This window comes from Salmo salar, chromosome 15 (assembly GCF_965601325.2).
Source record: "Salmo salar chromosome 15, fSalSal1, whole genome shotgun sequence".
Lineage (NCBI taxonomy): Eukaryota > Metazoa > Chordata > Actinopteri > Salmoniformes > Salmonidae > Salmo > Salmo salar.
In genome coordinates, this window is record NC_138305.1 from 49,092,082 (window position 1) to 49,106,598 (window position 14,517).

The following is a 14,517-nucleotide window of genomic DNA, read 5'->3' on the forward strand; positions in this document are numbered from 1 at the left end:
TGCTCATCTTCTTATTTATTAAAGAAAGGAAAAATACTCATACAAACAAACTACGAAAAACAGTCCTGTAAGGTGCTCAGACTATACACGGAAACAACCACCCACAAACACAAGAGAAAACTAACCCACTTAAATATGGCCTCCAATTAGAGGCAACAACAACCAGCTGTCTCTAATTGGAGGTCGTTCCAAAACCCCAACATAGAAATAGAAAACTAGAAAAACCACATAGAAATAGAAAACATAGAACATCAACCAAAAACCCCGAAACACACTAAACAAACACCCCCTGCCACGCCCTGACCAAACTACAATAACAAACAATCCCTTTTACTGGTCAGGACGTGACACAGGATGCATGTTTTTTCACTCACTGTTGTTTATATTAGTATTGTGGAGTAACTACAATGTTGTTGATCCATCCTCAGTTTTCTCCTATCACAGCCATTCAACTCTGCAACTGTTTTAAAGTCACCATTGGCCTTATGGTGAAGTCCCTGAGCGGGTTCATTCCTCTCCGACAACTGAGTTAGGAAGGATGTCTGTATCTTTGTAGTGACTGGGTATATTAATACACCATCCAAAGTGTAATTGATAACTTCACCATGCTCAAAGGGATATTCAAACCTTCCTGGTCTTTGTAGTTGAATCTGTGTTTGAAATTCACTGCTCTACTAAGGGACCTTACAGATAATTGTATGTGTGGGATACAGAGATGCGGTAGTCATTCAAAAATCATGTTAAACACTATTATTGCACACAGAGTGAGTCCATGCAACTTATTATATGACTTGTAAGTACATTTTTACTCCTGAACTTATTTAGGCTTGCCATAACAAAGGGGCTGAATACTTATTGACTCAAGACATTTCAGCTTTTCATTGTTTATTAATTTGTAAAAATTCCACTTTGACAGTATTTTGTCTTGTGTGTAGGCCAGTGACACCACATCTCAATTGAATCCAGGCTGTAACACAACAAAATGTGGAAAAAGTAAAGGGGTGTGAAAACATTCTGAAGATACTGTATTGTATATATAGTATATGCCATTTATATACACACATACACTATAGAGTTCCTTCATCACTTTATATCCACTTTTGAATGCTGTTGTTTTGATGTCCCTTTCCTGTCCTTCTGTGTTCCTCAGCTCCTGCTGGAGAAGTGGCCACCATGCCAGGTGTTGTCAGGCCTGGAGGCGTGGGTGAAGGACACAGAAGCCAGGCTGGAGGAGCAGGGACAGGCCACCATCAAGGCCTGCCATGACACAGATCAGCTCAGACACATAATCCAATACTACCAGGTACATTCACACACGCCCACGAACACACACACACACACACACACACACACACACACACACACACACACACACACACACACACACACACACACACACACACACACACACACACACACACACAGACACAGAAATGTATTGAGAAATACAGGACTAGTTACACATTATTATATATTTTTTTACATGATTGTCATTGCACAATAGAATAATATGGATAAATAAATGCCGTTATTTACAAAGTTATCATAGTAAACATGCCTACCATAGTACATACCACAGTATACTATGGTAAACTATAGTACGTACTATAGTATGGTAAAATGTGTAATGGGACAGTCTATTGCAATGTAGTACACAATTCTATAGTAAGTGCAATTACTGTTTTTCTCAATCGCATACAAGCATTTTTTAGGGAACAATGTTGGCGAACAATGTTGGCGATTTTCAGAGAGTCCACAAGACAGAACTCTGTGGCCTTTTGAAAAACAGTAAATGTTTTCAATATGTAGTTCCCTTCTCAAAACATAAATACATTTATCGAAACTATTATACCATCAAAATTGCAAATACATTAATCAAAGAACACGACTGCCTGTAAAAAGAAACCATACATATCTCTTGAGTCTAAGCAGACCAAACATAAAGTTAGTCTGTGTTTAAAAAATCCCAATAGATCGATATATTTTCTTTGCAGTCACAAAATCAGGGTTCCCCACTTGGAGGCCCGCTTGGGATTTTATTTGGCCCCCCAAGTTTTCTGAGCAAAAAAAATCATAAATCATATTTGTTTATTTTTCTTTTTTAAATGGGGGGGGACATAAAATACTATAAACACACATGCAAACCAGCTCCAAGTGATTTTAATTTGGGAAATTGTTTTAATCAAATATAATACTTCTTGCGGTCAATTTGCAGTCTACAAATAATTTGTAATTATGTTCCGGTCCACTGACCATCCACTCAAGAAAAAATTGTCCCTCGTCTGAATGTAGTTGAAAATCTCTGCACTAAATTATGACGATCAAAATTGGAAGTACAACTATCAAAAGGTGCAGAATTATGGCTATTTACTCTTCTTGCATATTTCACCAAACAATTTCATACACATCAAATCAATTAGGATTCATTCATCGGTATCATCACAATCCAATTTCATGTATTCAATACAAAGGTTGGTTTGCTCATAGTTTTGTAGACTTTCCATTGTTGCACAGAAACCCAATACACAATAGAAATAAGGAAAGGTGAAGACAATGGAGGAACACACATAGGCAAAGCTCTGTAATGGAAGGTCACAATGTTGGAGATGATGACTTAAGAGTTGGTGATTGTATGAATTACAAACAGTGAACACAATTGCACACATTTATTTTCTAATGAAAATAATGTGTTATATTCTGTGAAAAAAAAACACTTAACAGTGTATTTTGTTTTCAATGATGACATTTGTTTTTAATGTTTTGCTAAAGGTGGTCGAAGATATGCAAGTCAGGTACTAAGATAAAGAAAATTATCATACGTTTTGTGAATGTACAGTATTTGAGCATTTGATCATTGCTGTTTCAACACATATCCAACAATTGCTTGTTTGCGATTGAGAAAAACTGTAATGACTGGAAGGTACTAAAGTGTGTAGTGTATTACAAAATTCTATGGTAAATGCTACACGATTGAGGGATACTGCAGAGCGTATTATAGTATTCTACAGTATACTACAGTTCACTACAGACTGTATAAATCTATAGTAAGTACTATAGCATTCTATAGTAAACTGTAGTATTTTTTATGTGGGGTAGTAGATTAGAGTAGAGTAGTAGAGATTCCTGTGTGTTAATGCCAGTGTGTGTTGTGTCATTTCATTCCTCAGGGTTGCCAGGCAGGCAATGCCAGCGGGCAACTCACCCTGGATTTCCTGTGCCAGTCCGGACTGCAGTCAGTGGCAGCGTCGGATAACTCTGGCAGCTGCTCTGAGGAGCGCACACTCTTTGCCGAGCGAATGGGTGCCCTCAACTTAAGCTGGCTCCTCCTAGAAGGGAAGCTGGGCAGTCAAGTGAGTATGACAGCAAGCCAAATAAAGCCAGGCTCAATATTGTGACAGCCTATCAAATTAAGGGTTTTGACCATCTACACAAGATAAAAAAAACAAGGAATCAGTACTTTACTAAATCAAGGTGGAAAGCTGCCAACTGCAAATTCCAAGAACAAAAATATACAGTGCCTACGGAAAGTATTCAGACCCCTTGACTTTTTCCACATTTTGTTACGTTACAGCCTTATTCTGAAATTGAGTAAATCGTTTTTTTCCTCATCAATCGACACACAATACCCCATAATGACAAAGCCAAAACAGGTTTTTTAAATAATTTATTACAAATAAAAAAAACTGAAATATCACATTTACATAAGTATTCAGACCCTTTACTCAGTACTTTGTTGAAGCACCTTTGGCAGCGATTACAGCATTGAGTCTTCTTGGGTATGACGCCACAAGCTTGCCACAGCTGTATTTGGGGAGTTTCTCCCATTCTTCTCTGCAGATCCTCTCAAGCTCTGTCAGGTTGGATGGGGATCATTGCTGCACAGCTATTTTCAGGTCTCTCCAGAGATGTTTGATTGGGTTCAAGTCCAGGCTCTGGTTGGGCCCCTCAAGGACATTCAGAGACTTGTCCCGAAACCACTCCTGCATTGTCTTGGCTTAGGGTCGTTATCTTGTTGGAAGGTGAACCTTCGCCACAGTCTGAGGTCCTGAGCCCTCTGGAGCAGGTTTTCATCAAGGATCTCTCCATACTTCTGCTCTGTTCATCTTTGCCTCGATCCTGACTAGTCTCCGAGTCCCTGCCGCTGAAAAACCCACAGCATGATGATGCCAACACCATGCTTCACTGTAGGGATGGTGCCAGGTTTCCTCCAGACGTGATGCTTGGCATTCAGGCAAAAAACTCTAAGCCGCCTGTCATGTGCCTTTTACTGAAGAGTGGCTTCCGTCTGGCCACTATACCATAAAGGCCTGATTGGTGCAGTGCTGCAGGGATGGTTGTCCTTCTGGAAGGTTCTCCCATCTCCACAGAGGAACTCTAGAGCTCTACCAGAGTGACCATTGGGTTGTTGGTCACCTGACCAAGGCCCTTCTCCCCCGATTGTTCAGTTTGGCCAGGTGGCCAGCTCTAGGAAGAGTCTTTGTGTTTTCAAACTTCTTTCATTTAAGAATGATGGAGGCCACTGTGTTTTTGGAGACCGTCAATCCTGCAGAAATGTTTTCGTACCATTCCCCAGATCTGTGCCTCGACACAATCATGTCTTGGAGCTCTACGGACAATACCTTTGACCTCATGGCTTGGTTTTTGCTCTGACATGCAGTCAGCTGTGGGACCTTATTTAGACAGGCACTGTATAGACAGGTGTGTGCCTTTCCAAATCATGTCCATCAATTGAATTTACCACAGGTGGACTTTAATCAAGTTGTAGATACATATCTAGGATGATCAATGGAAACAGGATGCACCTGAGCACAACTTCGAGTCTCATAGCAAGGTCTGAATACTTATGTAAATAAGGTATTTCTGTTTAAAAAAATAGATACATTTGCAAACATTTCTGACAACCTGTCTTCTCTTTGTCATTATGGGCCATTTTAGAATAAGGCTTTAACTTAACAAAATGTGGAAAAAATCAAGGGGTCTGAATACTTTCCGAAGGCACTGTATATTAAAAAAAATTTGACCAGGAGTTTCCCAAAATCAAAACGTAGCACTTTATCAAAATTTGTCAATTGAAGCAGTTTGCTTTTCTTAGAGTGGCATGTGTCTGGGTCGTCGAGAGAAACAAAGGTCCAGCGTTGGCCACGTAACTCAACCCCTGACAGGGCTGGGATCAATTCCATTTCAATTCAGTTGATTCAGGAAGTGAACTGACATTTCCAATTAAAATTTTCCATCATGAATTTACCCGAATTGAAATGGAATTGTCCCCAACCCTCGTGTCTGTATCATACCTATGGTTTGCAGGTGCGCCAGGCTGAGGAGGTGTTCCGCATCTGCGCAGAAAGAGAGAAGCGACTGCAACGGGTGCTCAACTGGGCTGCGGGGCAGAGAGAGAGGCTGAGGGAGTGGCAGAGACCTGTCAGTCGGACGCAGGTGGACAAGGCCCTGCAGGAGTGGGAGGTATGGAGAGTTTTAACAAGCCAGAACAAGGGACATGGTTATTACACTGCATGTACTGTATGTAGATGGGGACTTCATTGAGTGAATAGTGTGTGTTTGTGGGTGTGTGTGCGTGTTTGCGTGCGCACGGGGGTGTGTGCGCATGCCTGAGTGTGTGCGTTTCTTTATAGAACAGTTGACAAAAGGTGACTTCCTCTATCTGTTCAGGCCGTGGAGGAGAAACTGAAAGACATGTGTGTGGAGGTCGAGGATCTGGTCCGCGACACCTGGTCTGCAGACACAGTCACCCAGGTCTGCACAGACTTCAACCAACAGGTGACTAACACACACATCGACACAAGCCACAAGTTTACTAGTTAACTATGTTTTTTTGTTAGTTAAATATGGTTTTGTTTGTTAACTATGGTTTCATTTGTTCAACTGAGACTCAGCGATATGACGTTGCCACTAGCAGATACAGTGCCTACCATTACTATTCAGTGCCCTTGGATTCTTTCACATTTTGTTGGTTTACAAAGTGGGGTTGAAATGGATTTCATTTGAGATCAGAACATTCTATAAATGTCAGTAGTATTGCACTCTGTAAACATGATTTTTGAATGACTGCCCCATCTCTTTATCCCCCGGAACCCAATTATCTGTATGGTTTATCTGTATGGTCCTTCAGACGAATAGTATATTTCAAGTACAGATTCAACTACAAAGACCAGGGAGCATTTCCAATGCCTCGCAAAGAAGGGCACTGATTGGTAGATAAAAACGCAGACACTGAATATCCCTTTGAGCATGGTGAAGTTATTATTTAGGCTTTGAATGGTGTATCAATACACTCTGTCACTACAAATATACATGCGTCCTTCCTAGCTGAGTTTCCGGAGAGGAAGTAACCACTCAGGGATTTCACAATGAGGCCAATGGTGATTTTAAAACTGTTACCGAGTTTAATGGCTGTGATAGGAGAAAACTGAGGATGGATCAACAGCATAGTAGTTAGTCCACAATACTAATCCAAATGACAGAGTGAAAAGGAGGAAGCCTGTACATAATAAAAAATATTCCAAACATGCATCCTGTTTGCAACAAGGCATTAAAGTAATACTGCAAAAAATGTGGCAAAGGAATACACTTTTTGTCCTGAATACAAAGCCATGTTTGGGGCAAATCCAACACAATACATCATTGAGTACCACTCTCCATATTTTCAAGCATGGTGGTGGCTGCATCATGGATATGCTTGTCATCGACAAGGACTGGGGAGTTTTTCAGGATAAAAGAAACGGAATAGAGCTAAGTACACACAAAATCCTAGAGGAAAACCTGGTTGTCTGCTTTTCACCAGAGACTAATTCACCTTTCAGCAAGACAATAACCTTAAACATAAGACCAAATCTACACTGGAGTTGCTTACCAAGAAAACAGTAAATGTTCCTGAGTAGCCAAGTTACAGTTTTGACTTAAACCGTCTTAAATCTATGGCGAGACTTGAAAATGGCTGTCCGGCAATGATCAACAACTAAATTGACAGAGCTTGAAGAACTTTGAATATTGCACATTCCAGCTGCGCAAAGCTCTTAGAGACTTACCCAACAAGACTCACAGCTGTAATTGCTGCCAAAAGTGTTTCTAACATGTATTGACTCAAAGTGGGGGTGAATGCTTATCTGATCAAGTTATTTTAGTTTCATTTTTCATGATAAAAAAAAGAAATAAACCTTTTCTCCATTTGAATCCCCACTTTGTAACACAATAAAATGTGAAGAAATCCAAGAGGGGTGAGTACTAATGATAGGTCCTGTATTCAGATGAGCATGATGCAAGTCTTTGCTCTCACACAGTCACACAGACTATCTCTGCATGTGCACCGGTGCTCTTCACGCTGCTGCAAAGTGATAGCTATGGGGTCAAAACAGAGGAGAAGTTTAGCCTCATACTTCAATGCTCTTAGTTGTTGTGGAAATCGACTCAATATTGCTGTTTACTTCATGCATGATTCTATCTTTACTCATGGTTTTATTTGTTATGTGTGCCCATATAAAAAAAACACGGAAAACCCACCAAAAATGTAAATTGTACTTTTATGCTGGGTTGAAAGAGAAGCCTGCAAACAGTTGAGTCCTCCAGTACCCCATTGCTGCCGCATTTCCACTGCTCTGGCATGTTATGTGTCATACAATATGATATATAAGGGTTTTACACACTACTGAGCTAAACTGAGTGGAGCTAAACCAAGCTGTACTGAGCAGGCCTTGCTACACATCCACCATAGTTTCTGGAACCATTCATAAAAAGTAATTGTGAAAATTAAATATCCAAGCCAACACAGCTTGTTTCGTCAGCATGAACGTGTGAAAAGGGCATTATCAGTATTTTCTCCCAACCCTACAGGTTGGGAGCCTGAGGCCTGATCTCCAGCGGGTGCTGGTTCAGTGGGGCCAGTTTGAGAAGGAGCTGGGTGATGTTTCATTCTACACCACTAAGCTGCGCTGTGGTCTGGAACACAGCAGTGGTCCCTTCCTCTCCTCCCACCAGGTCAAAAGGCATGTGGAGCAGCTACAGGTGAGTGTGATGGAGTTGTCAACCATATAAGAAGAGACACATCAAGGGGCGGTTCCCATAGAAATGCCTGAGCACGCTATCTTAGCATGTCATGACCGCCAAGCTAGCTATGTGACCCACATTTAGTGCACACAGTGCAGTACAGCACTCCTTTGAAATGAAGTCATTTTTGACAAATATGGAAATGTGTCATTCTGTCACTTTCCCGGCTATTTGTTGAAGACATATTCAGCTACTTAAGAAACTGTCTCAAAGCTAGCTAATGTATTACGATTCAAAGAAAACCTACCAGCAAGGGACAAGTTTGTCATTGGCAACCAGCTAGTTAAAATCCTGCTCTAGTCTGCTAAACAGCCGATACAAGAAGTGCTCGTCAGTTCCAACTCTCTGTTTTGAAACCTCTCTGTCTCAAACATGAACCACTGATACAGGGTCCGATATTTTACCATCCACTGTAATGGTAGATGAATGTGAATTTAAAGATGATTGAAAGAGATACCACAACTCTAACCTCGAGCTACTGTAGACAACCCGAAATTGTGGGTATAGGACATGTGACATAAACACATTGTGTGCCAGATGTATAGAAAAGCCTATATCTTCCTAACATGTAAAGCTACCAAATCTAAATCTCCCATATACAGCGTGCCTCAATACTGTAGGAGATGTTGTCATGAAATGCTGTTTGGTTTGGTGAGTTGGAAAGGGAGTGTTTGTTTACACTATGACGTTTCTCTGTCCACAGTGCCTCCAGGAGGAGGCTGGGATGGGGGCGGAGATATGGACTGCTCTGGACCAGTCGTACGCAGGCCTGTCGGACGCTATCAGTCCTGGAGCGGCCCAACTCCTTACTGAGAGACTTGAGGAGGAGAGAACACAGTCAGTACCACCGCTAACTGGACCTTTAAAGGGGCAATCTGCAGTTGAAACAATAACAAAGCGTCCTCCTTGCTCCTGTTCCAGTAAAAAGCTAAGGGATAAGGCTGGAGAAATGTGACCACTCTCAAATTCATAGACAGAGCTATAGATGCAAGGACTGCCCATCCATAATATCAAAATTATAGTTTTAACCATGTTTTGAAGCTATAAAGAGTTTGTTTACATTTATTTTGTTTACAAACATTGAAATAAAACAAACTTAGATTTGGGGTTCTGATGGGGTACAAAGTTGAACTAAGCTCATGAGGCATTTACAAGTTATATTCGTCAATAATCAATACATTCAAAAATGGATGTAGAAAATGCAGATTGCCCTTTTAAGCTGGACTTGGCAATGTGACATAATCAAACAGCAGGGTCGTGTTTAGTAAGCACGAAATGGAAGAAAATATATATAACAATGTATATATGTATATAACAATAAGAAACACTTGCTTTTGTTTTCCATTGAAAACCGGTGTGCTAATGGACACCACCCAGGATGACTTCATGCTCACAGACATTGAAAACAACAGAATTCAACAGAAATCAAACATGGGTTTGAAATACTTAACTCGATTCAAGTACTTTATCTGTGCATGTTTGAGCTTGCCCAGCTTAATTAAAAACAGAAAACCCCCAAAACTGCAAACCCCGCACATCTGGCACTCCAAGCAGACTCTAACAAACGCTCAAAGTACTTGACTCGATTTTTTAAGTATTTCCAACCAAGGTCTGACAGAAAACTGCCAAGACTGCCACTTTAATGGGGAAATTAATGGGGGTTTTGTTGAACTGTGGTAAACACAGGCTTAGGATATCTTATACGTATTGTTCTATGAGATCATCTGCATCAGCTAACAACACTTTTTGTGAATTTTGAAACATTTATGTAATAAAAACAAGTAAGTATTTTGTTCGAGCTGGTAAGCAGAAAGCTAACTAGCTTTTTGGTGGACGAGTGTAGAGTAGACTAGTTTGTGTGGTCGGCATAGACTAGTGACGTGAAACATTTTGCGACTAATGTTGTAGTTCCATTTCTCTCACAGTTAGCGACCTGTTAGCAACTTACTTATTTTAAGCACATGAAGGCTTCATAATTCATAAAGGTCATGTTAACTGACTGATAGTTGCTCATAGAACAAAACGTATAAGATCTCCTCAGGCTGCGTTAACCTCAGAACTTATGTATATCCTAAAACCCCATTCTTTTCCCCATTAATTAACCCCATAGGAATGGCCAGTGAACCAGAGGTAGAAAATGCTAACTCATTTCCATTTTTTTAGGACTACAAGCTAGCGAGCTCTATTGATTCTTCCAAAGTATGCATACTTCATGGAGTGTGTAAATTGTAAAGAGCCAATAATAGCATGTCTTGGTAGATTTAAATGCTGCTGTTGTTAATAATCAGGATGTTGGTCTGCCATGTTGATGATGTCATAATGAGTCCATTGAATTATTTTCCCAAGATGGCATAGCAGTCAGACGTCCTTTGTCCTCCTCTTGTCGTGTCCCGTGTATATATATATATTTACATATTTTCTTCGCATATCTTTTTACATATTTTTTTCTAAAAACTCAACCTCAAAACACTCTCCTGCAACCTGCCTCACCAATTAAAAAATTGGTTTACCTCAAATCTGAAATCCACAACAGAAGCTAGCCAGAGATTAGCCAGTTCACTGGCTAACGTTGGAGTTCAGCTAGCCACGGTTAGCGGTCATCAGCTATCCATTAGCTCGAAAAGCTATCGCCAGTTTTGTACAGCGCGACTCAGACCAGAGCATACCGGACCTATTCTCTCTCCATATCCCCGGATTTCTACCGCAGTCTCTGGACATTTACACCTGGATCTTTCAGCTAGCTAGCTGCTACCTGAGTGAGTATTGGCAAACGTCGGTCCCGGAGCTAACATAAATTATTCCGGAGCTAGCCAGCTGAAGAGTTCCATCAGCCACTCCTGGGCTACAATCACCTATCCGGACCCGTTTTACTGCCGATGCGGAGCCCCACCGGGCCTTCACGACTGGACTACCGATGGTATCTGCCCGAGGGAGTTATCCAACTGGTCCCTCCGTCACGACGTAACCTGAACGCCCATCTGCGGCCCGCTAATCGTTAGCTGTCTTATCGGCTGCTATCTGAATAGGTCTATCGGACAATTTTCTTGGGCCACTATAACTATAACTATTTTGCCAATTGAACTGGTCCCCCCCACCACACGGAACCCCACTAATCTACCGACGGAAACGCACGTGGTGGCTAAAAACAGACCTCCCTCCATCTTCTACCAGCTTGCTACCTATGGCTCGGCTAGCTGTCTAATTCTCACTGGACCCTTTGATCACTCGGCTAAGCATGCCTCTCCTTAATGTCAATATGCCTTGTCCATTGCTGTTCTGGTTAGTGTTTATTGGCTTATTTCACTGTAGAGCCTCTAGCCCTGCTCATTATACCTTATCCAACCTTTCAGTTCCTCCACCCACACATGCTATGACATCTTCTGGTTTCAATGATGTTTCTAGAGACAATATCTCTCATCATCACTCAATGCCTAGGTTTACCTCCACTGTATTCACATCCTACCATACCTTTGTCTGTACATTATACCTTGAAGCTATTTTATCGCCCCCAGAAACCTGCTCCTTTTACTCTCTATTCCGGACGTCACAGACGACCAATCCTCATAGCTTTAACCGTACCCTTATCCTCCTCCTCCTCCTCTGGTCCTCTGGTGATGTAGAGGTGAATCCAGGCCCTGCAGTGCCTAGCTCCACTCCTATTCCCCAGGCGCTCTCTTTTGATGACTTCTGTAACCATAATAGCATTGGTTTCATGCATGTTAACATTAGAAGCTTCCTCCCTAAGTTTGTTTTATTCACTGCTTTAGCACACTCTGCCAACCCGGATGTCCTAGCCGTGTCTGAATCCTGGCTTAGGAAGTCCACCAAAAACTCTGAAATCTTCCTCCCTAAATACAACATTTTCAGACAAGATAGAACGGCCAAAGGGGGCGGTGTTGCAATCTACTGCAGAGATAGCCTGCAGAGTTCTGTCCTACTATCCAGGTCTGTACCCAAACAATTTGAACTTCTACTTTTAAAAATCCATCTCTCTAAAAACAAGTCTCTCGCCGTTGCCGCCTGCTATAGACCACCCTCGGCCCCCAGCTGTGCTCTGAACACCATATGTGAACTGATTGCCCCCCATCTATCTTCAGAGCTCGTGCTGCTAGGTGACCTAAACCGGGACATGCTTAACACCCCAGCCATCCTACAATCCAAGCTTGATGCCCTCAATCTCACACAAATTATTAATGAACCCACCAGGTACCACCCCAAAGCCGTAAACACGGGCACCCTCATAGATATCATCCTAACCAACTTGCCCTCTAAATACACCTCTGCTGTTTTCAACCAAGATCTCAGCGATCACTGCCTCAATGCCTGCATCCGTAATGGGTCAGAGGTCAAATGACCTCCACTCATCACTGACAAACGCTCCCTGAAACATTTTAGCGAGCAAGCCTTTCTAATCGACCTGGCCGGGTATCCTGGAAGGATATTGACCTCATCCCGTCAGTAGAGGATGCCTAGTTATTTTTTTTAAATGCCTTCCTCTCCATCTTAAATAAGCATGCCCCATTCAAGAAATGTATAACCAGGAACAGATATAGCCCTTAGTTCTCTCCAGACCTGACTGCCCTTAACCAACACAAAAACATCCTGTGGCGTTCTGCATTAGCATCGAACAGCCCCCGTGATATGCAACTTTTCAGGGAAGTTAGAAACCAATATACACAGGCAGTTAGAAAAGCCAAGGCTAGCTTTTTCAAACAGAAATTTGCTTCCTGCAACACAAACTCAAAAAAGTTCTGGGACACTGTAAAGTCCATGGAGAATAAGAACACCTCCTCCCAGCTGCCCACTGCACTGAGGATAGGAAACTCTATCACCACCATAATTGAGAATTTCAATAAGCATTTTTCTACGGCTGGCCATGCTTTCCACCTGGCTACCCCTACCGCAGTCAACAGCACTGCACCCCCCACAGCTACTCGCCCAAGCCTTCCCCATTTCTCCTTCTCCCAAATCCTTTCAGCTGATGTTCTGAAAGAGCTGCAAAATCTGGACCCCTACAAATCAGCCGGGCTAGACAATCTGGACCCTTTCTTTCTAAAATGATCTGCCGAAATTGTCTCTTTCGTGTAGTCTGAGATTCCCAAAGATTGGAAAGCAGCTGCTGTCATCCCCCTCTTCAAAGGAGGGGACACTCTTGACCCAAACTGCTACAGACCTATATCTATCCTACCCTGCCTTTCTAAGGTCTTCGAAAGCCAAGTCAACAAACAGATTACCGACCATATCGAATCCCACCGCACCTTCTCCGCTATGCAATCTGGTTTCAGAGCTGGTCATGGGTGCACCTCAGCCACGCTCAAGGTCCTAAACGATATCGTAACCGCCATCGATAAGAAAAAATACTGTGCTGCCGTATTCATTGACCTGGCCAAAGCTTTCGACTCTGTCAATCACCACATCTTCATTGGCAGACTCAATAGCCTTGGTTTCTCAAATGATTGCCTCACCTGGTTCACCAACTACTTCTCTGATAGTTCAGTGTGTCAAATCGGAGGGCCTGTTGTCCGGGCCTCTGGTTGTCTCTATGGGGGTGTCACAGGGATAAATTCTTGGGCCAACTCTTTTCTCTGTATACATCAATGATGTCACTCTTGCTGCTGGTGAGTCTCTGATCCACCTCTACGCAGACGACACCATTCTGTATACTTCTGGACCTTCTTTGGACACTGTGTTAACAACCCTCCAGACGAGCTTCAATGCCATACAACTCTCCTTCCGTGGCCTCCAACTGCTCTTAAATACAAGTAAAACTAAATGCATGCTCTTCAAACGATCGCTGCCTGCACCTGCCCGCCCGTCCAGCATCACTACTCTGGACGGTTCTGACTTAGAATATGTGGACAACTACAAACACCTTGGTGTCTGGTTAGACTGTAAACTCTCCTTCCAGACTCACATCAAACATCTCCAATCCAAAGTTAAATCTAGAATTGGCTTCCTATTTCGCAACAAAGCATCCTTCACTCATGCTGCCAAACATACTCTCGTAAAACTGACCATCCTACCGATCCTCGACTTCGGGGATGTCATTTACAAAATAGCCTCCAATACCCTACTCAACAAACTGGATGCAGTCTATCACAGTGCCATCTGTTTTGTCACCAAAGCCCCATACTCTATACTACCCACCACTGCGACCTGTACGCTCTCGTTGGCTGGCCCTCGCTTCATACTCATCGCCAAACCCACTGGCTCCAGGTCATCTACAAGACCCTGCTAGGTAAAGTCCCCCCATATCTCAGCTCACTGGTCACCATAGCAGCACCCACCTGTAACACGCGCTCTAGCAGGAATATCTCTCTGGTCACCCCCAAAGCCAATTCCTCCTCTGGCCGTCTCTCTTTCCAGTTCTCTGCTGCCAATGACTGGAACGAACTACAAAAATCTCTGAAACTGGAAACACTTATCTCCCTCACTAGCTTTAAGCACCAACTGTCAGAG

At 42.5% G+C, this 14,517-nt stretch overlaps 1 protein-coding gene across 1 annotated transcript in view; it reads left to right on the forward strand.

Moving 5' to 3' along the window:
* The window catches only part of syne2a (spectrin repeat containing, nuclear envelope 2a), a 216,192-nt gene that overhangs the window by 133,724 nt on the left and 67,951 nt on the right, over window positions 1-14,517 (forward strand). The window contains exons 77-82 of the mRNA XM_082961486.1: window positions 1,151-1,303; window positions 3,168-3,350; window positions 5,305-5,460; window positions 5,668-5,775; window positions 7,846-8,016; window positions 8,762-8,895. Of these exons, the coding sequence (XP_082817612.1) occupies window positions 1,151-1,303; window positions 3,168-3,350; window positions 5,305-5,460; window positions 5,668-5,775; window positions 7,846-8,016; window positions 8,762-8,895 (905 nt within the window). The remainder of the gene's footprint in view (window positions 1-1,150; window positions 1,304-3,167; window positions 3,351-5,304; window positions 5,461-5,667; window positions 5,776-7,845; window positions 8,017-8,761; window positions 8,896-14,517) is intronic.